The sequence below is a fragment of the Chelonia mydas genome, chromosome 25, assembly GCF_015237465.2.
Source record: "Chelonia mydas isolate rCheMyd1 chromosome 25, rCheMyd1.pri.v2, whole genome shotgun sequence".
In the NCBI taxonomy this organism is placed as follows: domain Eukaryota; kingdom Metazoa; phylum Chordata; order Testudines; family Cheloniidae; genus Chelonia; species Chelonia mydas.
Genome location: NC_057858.1, coordinates 1574017 through 1593552, shown reverse-complemented (window position 1 = coordinate 1593552; position 19536 = coordinate 1574017). Strand labels below are relative to the sequence as shown.

The following is a 19536-nucleotide window of genomic DNA, read 5'->3' as shown; positions in this document are numbered from 1 at the left end:
TCTCCCTCTGTAGCTCAGGTACCGATCACCATCTAGCCCACACCCTGTTGTGGCTCATTGCTATAAGGGAGGCGCAGCACTCTGCAAAATGACGGCACAGCCTGCAGCCCCAAACCACACTCCTTGTGGTGCCTTACAGTGTCGCATGGTCCTGTCCCTGCTGCAGCCCGCTGCCAGCCCAGGCACATTTTGGCCTCCTGCCCCTTGCCATCCACCCTCTTGCAGTGCTGATGTTTGTGACAGTCTGTTAAACTCGGCTCTTGCACTGCAATCACACCCACCACAGCTCAGCTCCCTAATCCCATTCTTTCTGCTGCCCCAGTGACCAAGAGCAGATATATGATGATGTGGAAGCAGTTGGGCCAATTGGCATAGGGAAAGGACGTCCGTCATCGTCTGCTTCCCGGCTCCCAGCAAGTCCCCGCTCTGGAACAGGTACGTACCCCAGACTGGAGCAGGGGTTATGGCAGGGGGTATGTAGCCAGCACTGCAAATAAAAAGGTGGCCGCTGCCCACTAGACGCTGTTCAGAGCACAGCTCGCAGAGTACAGCTCGCGAGGAGCTCACCATCCACTACAAGTGTAGTGCGCAGCTCCACTCTGAAAAGTGAGTGTGCAAACCTGAACCCCCCCTCCTCCCCCGCTCCCTGTGTGCATCAGAGACATTTCTGATCAGCTTGGACCAGGGGAGATGCCACACACTTCTGGCGCTCAGACAGCTTGAATGTGGCCAAACACCAACTCTGGGACGCCCCTGACTGCCCGAGTCCCTCAGTGGGGATCCGAATAGCACCTGGCTGAGCTTTTGAGAACTCAAGTCAGAGCGAACAGAAACTGTGTCTTGTGCTTCTGCAGCCTGCTAGCACAGCATGGGGAAAAAGGGCTGTATTAGCACTGTCAGAGCCTGGCACCAAGGTGCCCTCCCCCGTCCACTTCTCCAGGAGTTCAGACACCAGAGAGGTCGTTGTACTGTCCGAGCAGCCACAGGTGCCCATGAGCAGTTGGCTGAAGGGTCTTGAGGCCATGGGGTGGATGCGGAAGGCAATGGCATCTGGGTCTTGGCTATGTGGCAAAGTTTTATCATACAGTGTAACCCACAAGGGAACCCTCCTATTCCCTTATAACACTGGCATTTTCTGTTTACCTTAATCCCGTCCCAAGAGATATAAACTAATTGAAATTGGACTGCTCATACCAGAGTCAGAATGTCCATGTGCAGGGATAGAGCGGTCTAAAATACACACCTTGGGTTAGACCCCAAATCCTTCCACTTGTACCCAAGGATAACAGCTGCACCTGGAGAGCACAGCACCCTCTAGCAGTGGGGTTTGGAAACCTCAAGGGCCAGGGGCCTAGCTGAGTCCCGAGTCAGCTTGGGCACCCAGTGCTAAGAGCAGATTTTCAAAGACAAAGCACAATCCACCTCTGCTTTGAAAGTTCCCCTTCTTGGCTGAACACCTGAAATCCTTTGCAGAGCCCCAAGGTAAAGTCCTCGGTCTCTGTTTCCTGCTGGGCAGAGGCTAGGAGCGTGAGTGAATGCGCAGTCAGTGCGCGGATGACCGACAGTGCTGTCTAGCAGGGTTACCGTGTTATTATGGTGATGTGGTGGGATTCTGGGGAAACGATGGCTGGAGTTCTGAGTTCCAGCCACATCAGTATCAGAAAGATGTGCATCAATTCGGGGGCGGGGAAGTCAGAGCCAAAGTGAAGGGGCTGGAGAGACCGATTACTGACCCTTCTTAAAGACTGGCTAAGCAACAGCAAAGGAGGGACCTGAGAATGGTCTCCAGGTATTTGCAGAGGACAATATCATAGAAGAAAGAAACTACTAGGGCATTCAGTGCCCTCCTGCCAGTCCAGGATGCCCCCTGCCAGGGGGAGAGGGTCAGGGTAAAATGTAAACCTTCCTGACAGCAAGATGTCTCTAGCTGTGGAGTCATCTCCACACAGGAAGCCCCATCATTTGGCACAGAGAAGACAGGGTAAAACCCTGGGGGCCAGGCTCTAGGGCTGGATGGGACCCAGCCTCCACCTCCGATGCCAGCAAAGCATTCCTGCCAGCCACCCCTTTGAGCTTGTCTCAGCACGCGGCTTTGCCACACCAGCTTCACTGACTCCTCTCCATGCACCGTTTGTTTGTACAGGTGCCAAGCTGACCCTTGACAGATTTCCCCCACCGCCCACTGAGCCCAGGTAATCAATGGATTTATTTATTCAATGCTGCTCACATGCCGAAACACTGGGCATCACCTAGCGCATTTGCTGTGCTTCTGCAAGGGCCGCTGTTTTAGCTGAGCCCTGCGGGACTGAACCGGGGAACCACAAGAGCTATAAGCGTGTGGCTATAGCATGAGCCACAGCTGCCTAGCCAGGGCTCCAGCAGCGTCCTCTGCTCTGGGGATCTGCAGAGAGGCCCCGTAAGAGCCTCAGGCAGCCAGCACGGTCAGGTCACATTTCCAAAGTTCTCTCTTTTTCAGCATGGATCTCGCCCTATGGCCAGGGCCAGACTACAGCGGCACAGCGCCACGTCCCACACCAGCGGAAGGGGTTTTCCTGTCAGTGCAGTTCACCCTCCTCTCCAAGGGGCAGCAGTGGGGCTGACAGACACTTCTGTTGACCTAGCTGTGTCTATAGCTGGGGTTAGCTTGATCCACCCACGTCTCACAGGGTTTGAAATTTTTCACAGCCCTGAGCGATGTAGCTAGGTCGGTCTCGTTTTTGGATGTAGACCAAGCCTAAACTGCACAGCTGTGGGACTGCAGAGCACACGTGGCTCTGGGCAGAGATTTCCAGCTGGGCCAAAACAGGACAGAAGACTGAGCTCCCCACTCATGGGATCAGCACAAACTTCTCTTACTAGGGCTCTGTGCTAAATGCCCTGTGTGTCTCTAGGGGCCTTGGGCTCAGTCCCTATCCAAATGCTTATGTGTGTGTTGGTGCCGTTCCCAGTCCTCTGGGCCAAGCTGGGCAGGCGGAAGGGAAGCACTGTTTGGTTGATAAAGGTAACTGTGTAGATGTAACATGATTTTTGCTTGGGAAACTCAGCCATGAATTCGGTAGAGCCCTCTGTATAACTGTGCATTTGGCTGTATTAAAATTCAACAAACCCAAATGTTTCAACCCTACCTGAAATGAAATACTTTGTTTTACTTTTTCTGATGGAAAATTAAGGATTCAGCAAAATTAATATTTTCCCACTGAAAATTTTGAATTATCAAAAAGCTGCATTTTCCACTATTTGGATGAAAAATTCCTGACTCGCTCTCTCCATGGGGTTGCCAGCTCAGTCTGGGCCTCAGGGCTCTGTGGGGCATTGGTTCTCCGAGTCCTCGTCATCCAGACGGAAGTGAGAGCCCGGGAGCTATAATATAAGAAAACAATTTTAAAAGCCTATTTAAAACAGTCTGTATCATAAAGAAGCCTGATGGTTATAACCCCATGTTTGGCTTTGCAGTTCATCTTTGAATAAGAGGCCCCCACATGGGTGGTGTTAAAGAAAGGAACTGAGCCTTCACCTTTAAAATTTCAAGTTGTAGTTTCTTTATCTTCACACTGCATTAAAGCCAGGGCTTGCTGTGGTGGTTTGCATGGAATATACCTTAGCTTAGCACAGGGATTGGGGCAGAATGATTCTCCAGGCCATCCGTGGGCTTGATTCACTATAGATCCGCCTCTTGCGCAGTCATTTACACCAGAGCATGGGAGTGCAAAACAGGCCAGGGATGTTTCACTCTGGCTCTGTGCCGGAGTAAATACCTGAACACACTGCAGGGCCGTGAGTCAGGCCTGACAAAGTTAAACACAAAGGCACTGATTCTGGGCTGCAGTGCACTGGCGTAAAGCTGACACAGAACCAAGTGGAGAATCCGGCCCGAACAGTTTAACTTCTCTGCTAGTTTGGAACGCAGCCCCAAAGCCCTGGACGGATGGAGACCTTGGGCTGTAGTGGGGCATCCCCAGCAGTGGAAGTGGGATGCGGTGTTATTGCCATGGATGATTTAATATGAACTGGACAAGGGAGGACTGGGGGGCGGGCTGCCTCTCCTGAACATTCCGGAAGATCACTGTGACTTTTCCTGGCTCTGCAGAAAAGCCCAGATTTCAGAGCTAAGCGGGAAACGTGTGAAGAATCTCAAACAGTGCAAGAAAGAAGAGCAGACGGACAAGGAATTTCGGAAGAAATTCAAGGTGAGCAGCAATCGGCCCTTTTTCATAGCAATCCCCCCATGAGGTGCAGTCAGTCATTCATTCCCCTCCTGCAGCCACAGTGAGGGTGGTGCCCTATGTGACAGGGATTTCACACAAAGCTGGAGAGAGATCTCCTCTATAAAACAACTCTTAATAGGAACCCAGACCAAAATCTTTGTTAGCTTAGACTTAACAGTCTTAGGTCCCCCACTGCAAGATCTGCCCGAGCTCAAGCAGAAATGATGGGCTCAGTGAAGAAATAACAGTGTCAGGTTCCCACCTGCCAGAACACCCCACCAGCGTGACCTCACACACCCCGTACTTGCAAGGTCACGTTCTGCAGCCAAAGTGCCGGTCCGCCATTCCGGTGTGTTCCGGCCCCATCCAGCACAGCCGTTCTCTGGCCAGTGCCGTCCGGCCAGTGCCGTGCAGGAGGTGAGGGATGATCTTAGCGATCCGGCCTGGCCTTACAGTCTCTGGTGGCATATGAGCACCTCTCAGTCTTTAGCATGTGTATCCCCATAACTTCCCCGCACACGCAGTGCTGCTAGCCTCAGGTTGCCAGTGGGGAGCTGAGGCACAGAGAGGCTTGGCCAAGGTCCCCCAGGACGTCTATAGGCCAGCAGGAATTGCAGCGAGGCCTCCTGCTTCCCAAGCTAGTGCCCAAAGCACTGGGCCATCCTTTCACTCTGTCAGAGCCATGGCTGATTTGGGCGCTTTTCCTGTCAATGCAGCCCTTCCTCCACCGCATCCCCTGCAGAGCTGTCTTCATCCCCACAGGCGCTCTGCCCCAGCCTCCTCCCATCCCACATTCTTCAACCTGCCCTCGCACCATGCGACACCACTTCCCTCCCACATCCACTGTCTGCTTCCTGAGACATGGCCTACAGGTCAACGCGCGAGAGCGGACTGGGATAGTGGGCCGTGGCGGGGGGGAGGAGTTGCTGGGGAGTGAGACTGTGTCAGGGTGCAAGGGGGAGCATGGCTGTGAGCAGGGGTATGGGGCTGTGGAGAGTGCATGGTAATGGGGGCATATGGAGAAATGGGCCACTATCTGGGGGCTGGGGGAAGGGAGATGAAGAGAGAGCTCGTCTCTTCTCCACTTCTTCTACCCCAGTCTCACCGCCCAGCTCACTTCCCACGTCTCCCCCATGCTGCCTCCACAAATCTGCTCTGTCTGCCCTCGCCAGCTCCCTCATTCACATTGGGTCATGTGAAGCTGCTGCCTGGTGCGGGGGGGGCGAGCGGGGACGTGGGACGGGATGACGGAGGGGAGTGGAAACATGGGAAGGGAATGATGGGGGTGAGTGGGGACATGGGACGGGATGATGGGGGGCGAGCGGGGACATGGGGAGGGAATGATGGGGGAGAGTGGGGACGTGGGACGGGATGACGGGTCGTAAGCGGGAACATGGGGAGGGAATGATGGGGGTGAGCAGGGACATGGGAGAGGATGACGGGGGGCGAGCGGGAACATGGGGAGGGAATGATGGGGGAGAGCGGGGATGTGAGAGGGGACGATGGGGGGAGCAGGAACATGGGGAGGGAATGATGGGGGAGAGCGGGGACGTAGGACGGGATGACGGGGGGCGAGCGGGAACATGGGGAGGGAATGATGGGGGAGAGTGGGGACGTGGGACGGGATGATGGGGGGCGAGTGGGGACATGGGGAGGGAATGATGGGGGAGAGCGGAGATGTGGGAGGGAATGATGGGGGTGAGCGGGTATGTGGGAAGGGAAGACGGTGGGTGAACAGGGACACAGAAGGGGATGACAGGGGTGAGTGAGGACATGGGTGAGCGGGGACATAGGACGGGAAGACGGTGGGTGAACATGGACACGGAAGGGGATGACTGGGTGACCGAGGACATGGTCGAGCAGGGACGTGGGAGGAAATGACAGGGGGCGAGTGGGAACGTGGGTGGGGACGACGGGGGTGAGCAAGGACGTGAGTACAATGCCAAAAGTGAAATCTCTGCAAGCTGTGTGGAAACTTTAAATATACCATAATAGTATACCCCAAATTAAATGTATACCCCAAATTAAAAACCATAGTGAGAGAACCAAAAAAGGGCCACCGTGGCTAAACAACAAAGTAAGAGAAGCAGTGAGAGGCAAAAAGGCATCCTTTAAAAAGTGGAAGTTAAATCCTAGTGAGGAAAATAGAAAGGCGCATAAAGGCTGGCAAGCAAAGTGTAAAAATACAATTAGGAAGGCCAAAAAAGAATTTGAAGAACAGTTAGCCAAAGACTCAAAAACTAATAGCAAATTTTTTTTAAGTACATCAGAAGCAGGAAGCCTGCTAAACAACCAGTGGGGGCACTGGACGATTGAGATGCTAAAGGAGCACTCAAGGATGATAAGGCCATTGAGGAGAAACTAAATGAATTCTTTGCATCAGTCTTCACAGCTGAGGATGTGAGGGAGATTCCCAAACCCAAGCAATTCTTTTTAGGTGACAGATCTGAGGAACTGTCCCAGATTGAGGTATCATTAGAGGAGGTTTTGGAAAAAAATGGTAAATTAAACAGCAATAAGTCAATAAGACCAGATGATATTCACCCAAGAGTTCGGAAGGTACTCAAATGTGAAATTGTAGAACTACTAACTGTAGTCTGTGATCTATCATTTAAATCAGCTTCTGTATCCGATGACTGGAGGATAGCTAATGTGACGCCAATTTTTAAAAAGGGCTCCAGAGGTGATCCCGGCAATTACAGGCCGGTAAGCCTGACTTCAGTACCAGGCAAACTGGTTGAAACTGTAATAAAGAACAATATTGTCAGACATATAGATGAACATAATTTCTTGAGGCAGAGTCAACATGGTTTTAGTAAAGGGAAATCATACCTCACCAATCTGCTAGAATTCTTTGAGGGAGTCAACAAGCATGTGGACCAAGGGGATCCAGTGGATATCATGTACTTAGATTTTCAGAAAGCCTTTGACAAGGTCCCTCACCAAAGGCTCTTACGCAAAGTAAGCTGCCACAGGATAAAAGGGAAGGTGCACTCATGGACTGGTAATTGGTTAAAAGATAGGAAACAAAGGGTAGGTATAAATGGTCAGTTTTCAGAATGGGGAGAGGTAAATAGCGATGTCCCCCAGGAGTCTATTCTGGGCCCAGTCCTATTCAACATATTCATAAATGATCTGGAAAAAGGGGTAAAACAGTGAGGTGGCAAAATTTGCAGATGATACAAAATCACTAAAGATAGTTAAGACCCAGGCAGACTGCGAAGAGCTACAAAAGGATCTCTCAAACCTGGGTAACTGGGCAACAAAATGGCAGATGAAATTTAATGTTGATAAATGCAAAGTAATGCACCTTGGAAAGTATAATCCCAACTATACATATAAAATGATGGGGTCTAAATTAGCTGTTACCACTCAAGGAAGAGCTCTTGGAGTCATTGTGGATAGTTCTCTGAAAACATCCACTCAATGTGCAGCAGCAGTCAAAAAAGCAAACAGAATGTTGGGAATCATTAAGAAAAGGATAGATAATAAGACAGAAAATATCATGTTGCCTCTATATAAATCCATGGTACGCCCACATCTTGAATACTGTGTGCAGATGTGGTCGCCCCATCTCAAAAAAGAAATATTGATTTTGGAAAAGGTTCAGAAAAGGGCAACAAAAATGATTAGGGGTATGGAACGGCTTCCGTATAAGGAGAGATTAATAAGGCTGGTACTTTTCAGCTTGGAAAAGAGATGGCTAAGGGGGGATATGATTGAGGTCTATAAAATCATGACTGATGTAGAGAAAGCAGATAAGGAAGTGTTGTTTACTCCTTCTCATAACACAAGAACTAGGGGTCACCAAATGAAATTAATAGGCAGCAGGTTTAAAAAAAAATAAAAGGAAGTATTTCTTCATATAATGCAGTCAACCTGTGGAACTCCTTGCCAGAGGATGTTGTGAAGGCCAAGACCATAAGAGGGTTAAAAAAAAAAGTAGATAAATTCATGGCTATTAGCCAGGATGGGCAGGAATGGTGTCCCTAGCCTCTGTTTGCCAGAAGCTGGGAATGAGGGACAGGGGATGGATCACTTGATGATTACCTGTTCTGTTCATTCTCTCTGGGGCAGCTGGCACTGGCCACTGTCGGAAGACAGGATACTGGGCTAGATGGACCTTTGATCTGACTCAGTATGGCCGTTCTTATGTGGGTGAGCGGGGACATGGGAGGGAACGACAGGGGTGAGCAGGGATCTGGGAGGGAATGACGGGACTGAGGGGGGCTTGTGAAGGGACGACGGGGGTGAGCGGGGACATGGTGAGGGGATGACGGGGTGAATGGGGACATGGGAAGGGATGACGGGGGTGAGTGTGGACATGGGAGGGAACAACAGGGGTGAGCGGGGACATGGAAGGGAACGATGGGGTGAGCGGGGACGTGTGAGGGGAGAACCGGGGTGAGCGGGGACATGGGGAGGGGATGATGGGGTGAGTGGAGACATAGGGAGGGGATGGCGGGGTGAGTGGGAACATCTGAGGGGAAGATGTGGGCAAGTGGGGGGAGGGGACGATAGGGGCAAGCGGGGACATGGGAGGAGATAACGGGGGTGAGCGGGGACATGGGAGGAGACGATGGGAGTGAGCGGGAATGTGGGATGGGACGATGCGGGTAAGCGGTGACATGGGGAAGGGGTGAGTGGGGCTGTGTGCAAACCCCTAATATGGATGCATCAGATCAGCACAAAGACAGGTATTAAACAAGTTTCCAAATTACACCCCACTTTATGCCAGTGCAGGATGTCTATATTAGAGGTTTGGACCAGAGAGTACATTGATGCAGTTGCACAAGGGCAAATTCCCTTAACAGAGACCAGGCTTCGAGTTCAGGAATTTACCCAATGAGGTAGGGCAGTGTTATCTGTAGCGGGGTCAGAACCCAGAATTCTCTGCCAAGGAAAATTCCACAATTAGAAAGGGAATTGCTCCGCATCAGAACAATATCTTGAAATGTCAGTTTCCCACGGACTGGAATTTTCAACACTGTTCAGAAAAATCAAAACAAGATTATGTTCCAACCTTTTCAAAATATTTCCCCAGCTCCCATCCTAGAAGCCCCAAGAATCCCAGCTCAAGCAGAGGCTTCCAGGGTCCCAGCTCCACAGCTGCCCCCCCAGGCAGGGGGCTGGGAAGGTGAGAGAGCGGACAGGAAACCAGGCTGGCTTCCCTCAGAAACCCGCCTCCATTCCCACTGAAATGTCACCAACATCGCCACATTCCCGTGACACGTTTGGATTTTGATGAATCCAAAGGAGAAGCAGCCTGACCAGCTCCAGTGCTCACTCCTCTCACCCAGGGGGAACGAGGCACAGACAGGCTGACGGAACAAGCCTGGCAGAGCAAGGATTAGAACCCCGCTCGCCTGATGCTTAGTTCTGCACTTTTAGCTCCAACCCATTCTCCCGGAGGAAAGGACCCTCCCCACTGCACCCCAGTAGGTCTAGAGCACCAGTAGCTGCAGGGCCCAAGTTGTTTCTCTGTCAGCCTCTCCGTGGATTCCCTCCCATTCTCCAATGAGGTGATGACTGATGTGAAGTCTGCTTGTCCATTCTGGTACTCTGACCATGCCAGCTGGACTTGTGGGGGACTCAAATCCCAACCACAGTCCCTGTTCAGTGCCACTCGTGGCCTACCCCAGACCCAACGTCCAGGAGTGTCGTCCCTGATTGCTCCCTGTGGCTGTGGGCAGCCCCTGCAGAGCGTTCGGAGAGTGATATGCTAGTGATGGGCACGCTGCTGTCAGGTATGACGGTTAGCACCAGTTGTGAGAAACGAGGACCTGTAAAAAGGAGCCTGGCCTAAGCATGGAGGCATCTTCAGGGCTGCTGTGCCCTCAACTCCATCCACCTATAGGGAAAGTATGTTAAACTAGGTCACCACGGCTGGGGAAACAGTTCCTAGTCCACTGGCCTCCTGGGAGTGACCCCTCCGAGGAAAGACACTGCCACACCAGAGCTGTCTGGCCAGCCCTCACCTCGGACAGGCATCTTGAGCCATCGTCAGTGATGGAGCCATTTGCAGTATGTCTCCTTCCTGCTCACGTTACAGTTCGAAGGGGAAATCCGTGCTCTGACCCGAATGATGGTCGATCCCAACGTTGCTGAGAAGAAAGGGGGAGGGAAGAATCTGCCGCTCAAGCGAGGAGAGATTCTGGATGTCATTCAGTTTACGAGTCCCGAGAGACTCCTCTGCCGGAACAACCAGTGGAAGTGTAAGTCTGAGGTGTTCCGGTGGCCAGCTTAATGCCTTGCTTCTCGGGTGGGTTGCTGGTACCAGGGATCGAACCCGGGATATAGGGCTCTAAAAAGCCCGCACCGCTAGCACCTGAACTGACACACCCAGCTCTGTCAGCCCTGGCTGTAGGAGCTCATCAGCCTCTCCCTGTGACCCAGCCACCGCTGGAGGGAGACAGTACCACGCTGAGCGGGGGTGGGTTATGTGGACGTGGTATGCATGCCAGCTAGGCAGATAGGGAGACGGGCTGTTAATGGCTCTTTCAGCAACTCCTGACAGTAAAACACCTGGCTTCATACCTGCATTTTGAACTGAAGGAAAATCTACGCCAGGAGACTGTGAAATCTGCCACTGGGGAGAACAGACCCAGATTTTATCCTAGATCTCAAACATTTCCAAGTTTAGGGGCCAAAAAGCTCAGTTCAGTGTCCTGCTTTTCCTTCCCCACAGCCCCAGCATTTGCTGAAAACCAGCTGGAGGCCTTGGCTGCTGACAGTCTGGCATCTCTCCTGGGCCAGCTGCAGCCTGCACATCGTAGGAGCTCCAGGGCTTCCTGGTGGGATGTGTGTGTGCCCGAGTGAGGGGGAGGGCCTCTTTCATCTCATTCCTGTCACAGCCAAGAGCCAGAGCCAAACCGAGTGTGACTCTGTGCTGTGCCCAACGTGTCATTAAGAGGGGGGCTGCTGGCGGGCTGGGGATCCTGGGAATGGAGAGATGGAGCCTGGGGAAAGGACAAAGGAAATGGATGAGTGGGTTGGAGGAGGATGGGAAAGGGTTGAGTGGCTTGGAGGAGGATGGGAAGGGGAGGAGGGGGTTGGAGGAGGATGGCGAAGGGATGCTCAGGAGGATTTGAATCCTGGGGGCATCTCCAAAACTCCAGCCTGTCAGAGTTCTCGTTGCTCCAGTCACAAGACTCACAATAGCCCTATTTCCACTCATGCACATTCTGATTAAATGGGCCTTGGAGCCACCAGACGTCAGGGCCCTGCCACACACTGGACCTTCTTCTTGGTCCTGTGGCTACCCCCAGCAGACGCAGACTCTTCCCGGCCCTTCAACCTTCATAGCAGGTAGACTCTTCCCGTCTCTTTCAGCACGGGGTGTCCCTTTCTAGGCTGCCAGACTTTGCTGGTGAGATGCCAGCCAAGAGGGCAGGCTGAGTGGAGCTTCCCTAGATCAAAGTGTCTCTCACTTTGCTGCCCCCTTTGGCCACTGCCGGAGACCACACTGGCTGCTCAACTGAGGATCCAGCTTAGCTTCTCCAGGCCAGTCTTGCTTTTGGTGCAGGCTTGCAGGGCTGTTATTCTCCTCCCTTGCACACCCAGATCTAGGGCCTGGCACTTACACCAGCCCCATACAGCCTGCATCAGTCTCCAGTCCCAGCACTGACTTTCTGTGCATCCGTCTCCTGCCGTGCTATGCTGCCCCCTCTGAGAGTGGACATGCTGCTGAGGTTGTGGCCCTCTAGGTCTGCTTGCCTGATTCCTTCGCTGCCTGGGTGAGAATTTATATTTCCATTAAATGTGTTCCTTCTGCTGTCTGTTCCAGATGGCTACGTCCCCAGGGTGACGCTGCTGCAGCTGTGAGTACAGATACCTTTCTCTCTTGGTTAGAAATTTATTTTCAAGCTCTAAAGATTAACCAGAATAGCTGACAATGGACAATAACAGAACCAAAAAATGCCACCATGGCTAAACGACAGAGTAAACCAGGAAATTAGAGGCAAAAAGGCATCCTTTAAAAATTGGAAGTCAAATCCTAGTGAGGAAAATAGAAAAGAAGATAAACTCTGGCATGTCAAGTGTAAAAGTATAATCAGGCAGGACCAAAAAGAATTTTAAGAGCAACTACAAAAAGACACAAAAACTGACAGCAAAATTATTTTTAAGTACATCAGAAGCAGGAAGTCTACCACACAATCAGTGGGGCCACTGGACAATCCAGGTCCTAAAGGAGCATTCAGGGAAGACAAGGCTGTTGCAGAGAAGTGAAATGAATTCTTTGCATCAGTCTTCACTGGAGAGGATGTGAGAGAAAGTCCCAAACCTGAGCCATTCCTTCTAGATAACAATTCTGAGGAACTGTCCCAGATTGACCTGTCAATAGAGGAGATTTTGGAACAAATTGATAAACAGTAATAAGTCACCAGGACCAGATGGTATTCACCCAAGAGTTATGAAGGAACACAAATGTGAAATTGCAGAACTGTGTTCTGTAACCTATCATTTAAATCAGACTCTGTACCAGATGACTGGAGGATAAATAATGCAATGCTGATTTTTTAAAAAGGCTCCAGAGGCAATCCTGGCAGTTACAGGCCGGTAAGCCTAACTTCAGTACCAGCAAATTTGTTAAAACTATAGTAAAAAAGAGAATTATCAGACACATAGATGAACATGATTTGTTGGGGAAGAGTCAACATGGTTTTTGTAAAGGGAAACCATGCCTCATCAATCTACTAGAATTCTCTGAGGAAGTCAAGAAGCATGTGGACAAGGGGGATCCAGTGGATATAGTGTACTTAGATTTTCAAAAAGCCTTGGACAAAGTCCCTCACCAAAGGCTCTTTAGCAAAGTAAGCTGTCATGGGATAAGAGGGAAGTGCCTCTCCTGGATCAGCAAATGGTTAAAAGATAGGAAACAAAGGGTCGGAATAAATGGTCAGTTTTCAGAATGGAGAGAGGTAAATAGTGGTGTGCCCCAGGGATTTGTACTGGGACCAGTCCTGTTCAACATAGTCATAAATGATCTGGAAAAAGGGGTAAACAGTGAGGTGGCAAAATTTGCAGATGATACAAAACTACTCGAGATAGTTAAGTCCAAAGCAGACTGCAAAGAGTTACAAAGGGATCTCACAAAATGGGGTGACTGGGCAACAAAATGGCAGATGAAATTCATTGTTGATAAATGCAAAGTAATGCACATTGAAAACATAATCCCAAGTACACATATAAAATGATGGGGTCTACATTAGCTGTTACCACTCAAGAAAGATCTTGGAGTCATTGTGGATAGTTCTCTGAAAACATCCACTCAATCATAGAATGATAGAATATCAGAGTTGGAGGGGACCTCAGGAGGTCATCTAGTCCAGCTCCCTGCCCAGAGCAGGACCAATCCCAACTAAATCATCCCAGCTAGGGCTTTGTCAAGCCTGACCTTAAAAACTTCTAAGGAAGGGGATTCCACCAGCTCCCTAGGTAACGCATTCCAGTGTTTCACCACCCTCCTAGTGAAAAAGTTTTTCCTAATATCCAGATGATGGGATGGATCACTCAATAACTGCCCTGTTCTGTTCATTCCCTCTGAAGCATCTGGCCCTGGCCACTGTTGGAAGACAGGATAATGGGCTAGATGGACCATTGATCTGACTTACTATGGCCATTCTTATGTTCTTATCACCTTGATATATTAGGCATCACTGAAACATAGTGGAATGACACAGCTCACTGGAACACGGGCCGACTACCCCAGGAGAATAGGTCAGGTTGTGGAGGTGGGAGAGTAGGGCGTTACCACAAAGAAATCATCTGAAAAACTCTTTAATCTGCATTAGTCTAAGGATGTCCGGGAGAGACCATCCTGCACCTAGTCTTTTCAGGTACAAAGCTGAGATGCTGTCAGGTATTTAAGGTGTCACAAGGGAGCATACTGGATCAAACCGATACATTAGAGATCAGCAAATCCTCACGACGGGTTGGTCTGTCTGTGAGTTCTGGACACTGCCCAGCTCTGTCCAGTGACCGGAATGGTCTGACACTGATGGCAACACACCAAGAGTAGCCCACATCAGCCCATTCACTCAGCAACTTGGAAGGGACCCTCCCTGTCATGCAGCAGACTGTGGGGTTCTACAGTCCCTTGGGTTATATGGGCAGAGCCTGGAAGGCACCAAGACCCAGATCTCAAAGGTATTTAGGCACCTACCCCCTTACTGAAATTTTGGAGGATTTGTGCTCAATATCTTTAGCCTATCAGCTCCTCCTGTGACTTTTGTGAGCAGGCTTAGTCCACCTGTTACTCTCCAGCCTGGAGGATTCCTTCTGTGAGTGAGAAAAATGGATAAAGGAGACTTTTAGATAACGTAATTTTGAAGCCTCTGACAAAGTCTCTCCAATGAGGCTACAAGGGAAGGGAAGGGAAGGGAAGGGAAGTAGTTGCGGTCCGAGAGGTGACGTATTATCATGGATCTGAAGCTGTCTGAGACAAAAACAAAGAGGAGGAATCAGTGGTTAGTTTTCAGCACAGGAAAGGTTCAACAGGGGGATGTCCCAAAGTCCTGTAAATGGACCAGTGATATTTCATAGCCTTAGTAGTGGTCTTGAAAAGAGGGCGAATGCCATTTATGGATGACACAACATGAAATAGGTTACTCAAGACTCGAGAAAAATGTGAGGAACTTTAGAGGGAGCCAACAAAGGTAGGTGAATGGATAGCACAATGGCAGATGGAATTCACCATTGACAAAGGCACCGTAGTGGACATTGGAGGGGACGATTAGATGACTCATACACATTCATCATCAATTACACGTAGTCTACGACGGACCATTGCGCCAGCCAAAGTGACCAAGGGTGATGGTGTTGCACTTGGCATTGTGTAGTGAAGTTCCCAGATGTGGTTCAATCCCGTGAATCCACGAATCTCTGGGGTGGCCTGGCACCGGGTAGGATCAGAGCGCACACCCCTTTGCGTGTCAGTGCAGAGTCTGAGAGCTCAGGGTGCAGGGATATTTTTGTCCATCCTGGCCACACAGCTGAAGAACATGCAACACCACTGCTGAATATAATGAGCAGCTGAAGGAAGGCCAAGTCTTTGCAAGACTGTGACATTTTGCACAGTCAAACCACTTGATGCTCAGGATTTGGTGCTGACAGTGCATAGGGACTGCCTCTAGCTGTTCCAAGTCTGCCTATAAGAGGGTCCAGGTCTCTGACTCATATAGCAATACAGATGGTACACAGGTCTGCTAGATCCTACATATTGATAGGTTCTAACACAATATTAGCTTGCATAAGGAATGTGACTGAAGATAATGCTGAAAATGCTATAATGCCAGTATATATAAAAAAGGGAAGGCTCTGAGTTACTACAGTGAATTCTTTCCATGTGTCTGGCTGGTGGGTCTTCCCATGGGTCTTCCCATGCTGAGGATCTGACTGATCACCATATTTGGGGTCAGGAGGGAATTTCCCCCCCAGTCAAATTGGCAGAGACCCTGGGTTTTTTTGCCTTCCTCGGCAGCATGGGGCATGGGGCACTTGCTGGTTTAAACTAGTGTAAATGGTGGATTCTCTGTAACTTGAAGTCTTTAAATCATGATTTGAGGATGTCAGTAACTCAGCCAGAGGTTCTGGGCCCATTGCAGGAGTGGCTGGGTGAGGTTCTGTGGCTTGTGATGTGCAGGAGGTCAGACTAGATGTTCACAGTGGTACTTTCTGGACTTAAAGCCCTTGAGTCTATGTAAATCAGTACCCCTCCCCGCCTCAGAGAGCTGTGTTCAGTTCTGATGTTTCATATCCATCTCCAAAGGCTGCTGGGGAAATAGAGAGAGGTTCAGAGACAGGCCACAAAACTGATTGAGAGGCCTGGAAACCTCTCCTGTGAAACAAGATTGAAAATATAGCGACAGTTAAATCCAGACAGGAGACAAATCCAGAAGGGACATGAGAGAGGAACAGAAAATAACAAATAGCTTAGAGAAAAGAAAAGGAGTACTAGTGACACCTTAGAGACTAATCAATTTATTTGAGCATAAGCTTTCGTGAGCTACAGTTCACATCGATGAAGTGAGCTGTAGCTCACAAAAGCTTATGCTCAAATAAATTGGTTAGTCTCTAAGGTGCCACAAGTACTCCCTTTCTTTTTGCGAATACAGACTAACACGGCTGTTACTCTGAAACCTGGCTTGGAGAAAGTCAGACACCCATTCCTATTTGCCCTTTCTTATCATGCAAGAGCAAGAGGCCCTTTGCTGAAATCAAAAAGTAAGACACTGGAAAATGATAAAAGGAAGTACATGATGCAAAATTAACCCATAGAACTAGCTGCCACTACATACCACTGAGACCAAGAGCCCTGGAGGATTCACAAAAGGACTAGACCTTTACTATGGATAATGAGAACACGATTGTTACATTAGAAACGTATACCCACCTGTGTCAGGCCTCATCTGGAGTATGTGTCCAGTTTTGGGCCCCATACTACAAGAAGGATGTGGAAAAATTGGAAAATGTCCAGCGGAGGGCAACAAAAATGATTAGGGGACTGGAACACATGACTTATGAGGAGATGCTGAGGGAACTGGGATTGTTTAGTCTGCGGAAGAGAAGAATGAGGGGGGATTTGATAGCTGCTTTCAACTACCTGAAAGGGGGTTCCAAAGAGGATGGATCTAGACTGTTCTCAGTGGTAGCTGATGACAGAACAAGGCGTAATGGTCTCAAGTGGCAGTGGGGGAGGTTTAGGTTGGATATTAGGAAAAACTTTTTCACTAGGAGGGTTGTGAAACACTGGAATGCATTACCTAGGGAGGTGGTGGAATCTCCTTCCTTAGATATTTTTAAGGTCAGGCTTGACAAAGCCCTGGCTGGGATGATTTAGTTGAGGATTGGTCCTGCTTTGAGCAGGGGGTTGGACTAGATGACCTCCTGAGGTCCCTTCCAACCCTGATATTCTATGATTCTATGACAGGACACTGGGCTAGAAGGACCTTGGGTCTGATCTGGTCTTGTTATTCCCATGTTCCTTTGCTCTATATTTAAAGCTTTTTTAACTTGTTACATGCCCGTGTGACTCTGCCTCTACCTGTCCATGGCTTCCCAGAGACACATGAGAGAAGTGAAACAGCTGTCCAAAGGCCGTAAATCTCACAGTACCTTGTTCTTTTCAATCGCAGGGACACTGACATTTACGATGACGTTGCCTTTTGTGGTAGGTATCCAAATTAACCCCACTTCCCCTCCCCCACCCCAGATTCAGAGGTGACTACAGGGCTAAGTGCTTGTAATTTACAGTGAGACAAGTAGCCTAGCTCACTGGAGATATTTGAGTCTGGACATGATGCCTCCTCCCCACCTCCCATCATGGCTAATGGCATTAATTTCATCTGCAGGGGAGTAGAGCAGACCCCTTGCAATGCAGAGACTGCTCTGTGGAGGGTCCTACCAGACCTGCCCATGCTGGGCCACCAAATATGCGTACTATTTGCTTATTAATAGTAGATAGGAATTTGAGTATATTAGATTGCCCAGTCTCCAGGAACCAGACAGCAGGCTCACCCTTGCCCTCTCCAGGATCTCACTCCCCTTCTCCCTTCTTTGGGGTTTCCTTCTCCCCAGTCTCTCTTCCCTGAGAGACCCCATCTCTCTCTCTCCTCCCCAGAGGTTTCTGAGCTCCCGGCAAGTTTGACCTGCTTTGTTTCCCTTCTCATATGGCTTTCCCCCACTGTCTCTTCAGCTCACCCCCTCTGCCCACCTCCCTTGAATCCACAAAGAACCACATGAGAGCAGATCCACTCTTTGCCGCTTTTGTGAGAGCAGATGTTACTGGTTGGGCTGGCTGAGCCATTTCACCTTTTCCTGGCCAGTTGTTCAGTGAGTTCGCTAGCTCTGACTGCTGCCTGGCAGACATGTAGAGTGGGAACGGGGGAGAACAGCTCTGCACACCTGCACGGATGGGTGGGTGCAGATCTGCTCTGTACAGCAGATCTTAGTTATTAACTCTCTAATGGATACATATATTCTCTGCTTATCTTCCTCAGATGAAATTAATTCTTCCACCAAAGTCAGCAAGTGATTTCACCAGCAGAGGGGGGGGCTGTGAGGACAGAAACATGAAAACATTAAATGCAAGTTTCCTTCTTCGAAATGGGAGTTGCCTTCTCCACAGTTAGTGCTCCAAAGGCAACGTGTCCTTTGTAACATGGCAGGGTGGTTAATTTTTTAATATGTTGGGCTTCTGGAAGGATTTTGCCCCGCATTCAGCAAAACTACTCAAAAGTAGGACAGGAACCACAATAGTGTTCAGAGAAACAGGTTACAAGTGAGCTGGAAATAAAGAATCTGCTGTGTTTCTTGTTTTTGTCCATGTAAAGTATGGTGATGACCTGAGAGTTTTTTTGTTTTTTTTTAATTTTGCTGGTTGTTTAGCTTAGAAATCCAGCTCTCTCGTCTGTCTTGTTTTTCCTGAGAAGATTCTGATATCTCTGCTTCCAAGTATGTGAAGCCTCAGCACCTTAGGGCTTATCTACACTGGCAATTTACAGCGCTGCAACTTTCTCACTCAGGGGTGTGAAAAAACACCCCCTCTGAGTGCAGCAAGTTTCAGCGCTAGTGTAGACAGTGCCCCAGTACTGGTAGCTACGCCCCTCGTGGAGGTAGTGTTTTTCGAGCTCTTGGAGAGCTCTCTCCCAGCCCTGCGCCGCGACCACACAAACCATGTTAAAGCACGGCCGGTGTAGACTAGCCCTGAGAAGGGACGGAGAGTCCAGTAACACTGAGTTACACAGGTGTAAATACAACACCACAGTTGGGAGGAAGGATATCTTTGTTAATGATTCAAAGCCCCACCCCTTGAACTGAGATCTGAGAAGGCTCCTGCTCCATTTCTGCCACCCCCTAAGGTAGCATGTAGCAAAATTAGGGAAGGCCAAACAGGATAATCCTGATAGTTTGAGGGGAAAGACAAGGGGAGTTTTCAAAAACCATTTAGGCCTTTATAGCTCAGAATGGAATAAAAAGGGACAAGCCCAATTTCTTGTTCTTTGCAAGTGAGCTCAATCCAATTGAGTCTTCCCCTGGCAGCTGGCCACAGAGAGATAGAGGTTGATCTTGTGATTAAAGCTCTGTCCTGGGATTTGGGAGATTTGGTTTCAGTTCTTGGCTCTGCCACAGATTCCCTGTACAATCTTTGTACCGTGCTCTGCCTTGTTTCCCATTTGTGAAATGGGGAAACTGGTTCTTCTTCTGTCTCTCCTGTTCGATTGTGCCCTGTTCGGGGCAGGGACTGTCCCTTACTATGTATATGTACAGCGCCTAGCACTGTGGGGCCTGAACTTGGCTGGGGCCTCTAGGCACCACTGCAAGACAAATA

At 49.7% G+C, this 19536-nt stretch overlaps 1 protein-coding gene across 5 annotated transcripts in view; it reads left to right on the top strand.

The window, feature by feature from the left end:
* PRAM1 (PML-RARA regulated adaptor molecule 1) overlaps positions 1 to 18537 on the top strand; it is a 28770-nt gene extending 10233 nt beyond the window's left edge. For 4 of the 5 annotated variants that reach the window (XM_037885973.2, XM_043535858.1, XM_037885974.2 and 1 more), the window contains exons 4-10: positions 323 to 435; positions 2144 to 2192; positions 4088 to 4187; positions 10258 to 10420; positions 11992 to 12025; positions 17342 to 17376; positions 18206 to 18537. In XM_037885973.2, the coding sequence (XP_037741901.1) occupies positions 323 to 435; positions 2144 to 2192; positions 4088 to 4187; positions 10258 to 10420; positions 11992 to 12025; positions 17342 to 17376; positions 18206 to 18240 (529 nt within the window). In that variant the 3' untranslated portion in view covers positions 18241 to 18537. Of the gene's footprint in view, positions 1 to 322; positions 436 to 2143; positions 2193 to 4087; positions 4188 to 9249; positions 9314 to 10257; positions 10421 to 11991; positions 12026 to 17341; positions 17377 to 18205 lie in introns of those variants that run through there. The other variant, XM_043535857.1, reaches the window with a different exon arrangement.
* Positions 18538 to 19536: the final 999 nt, after the last annotated feature.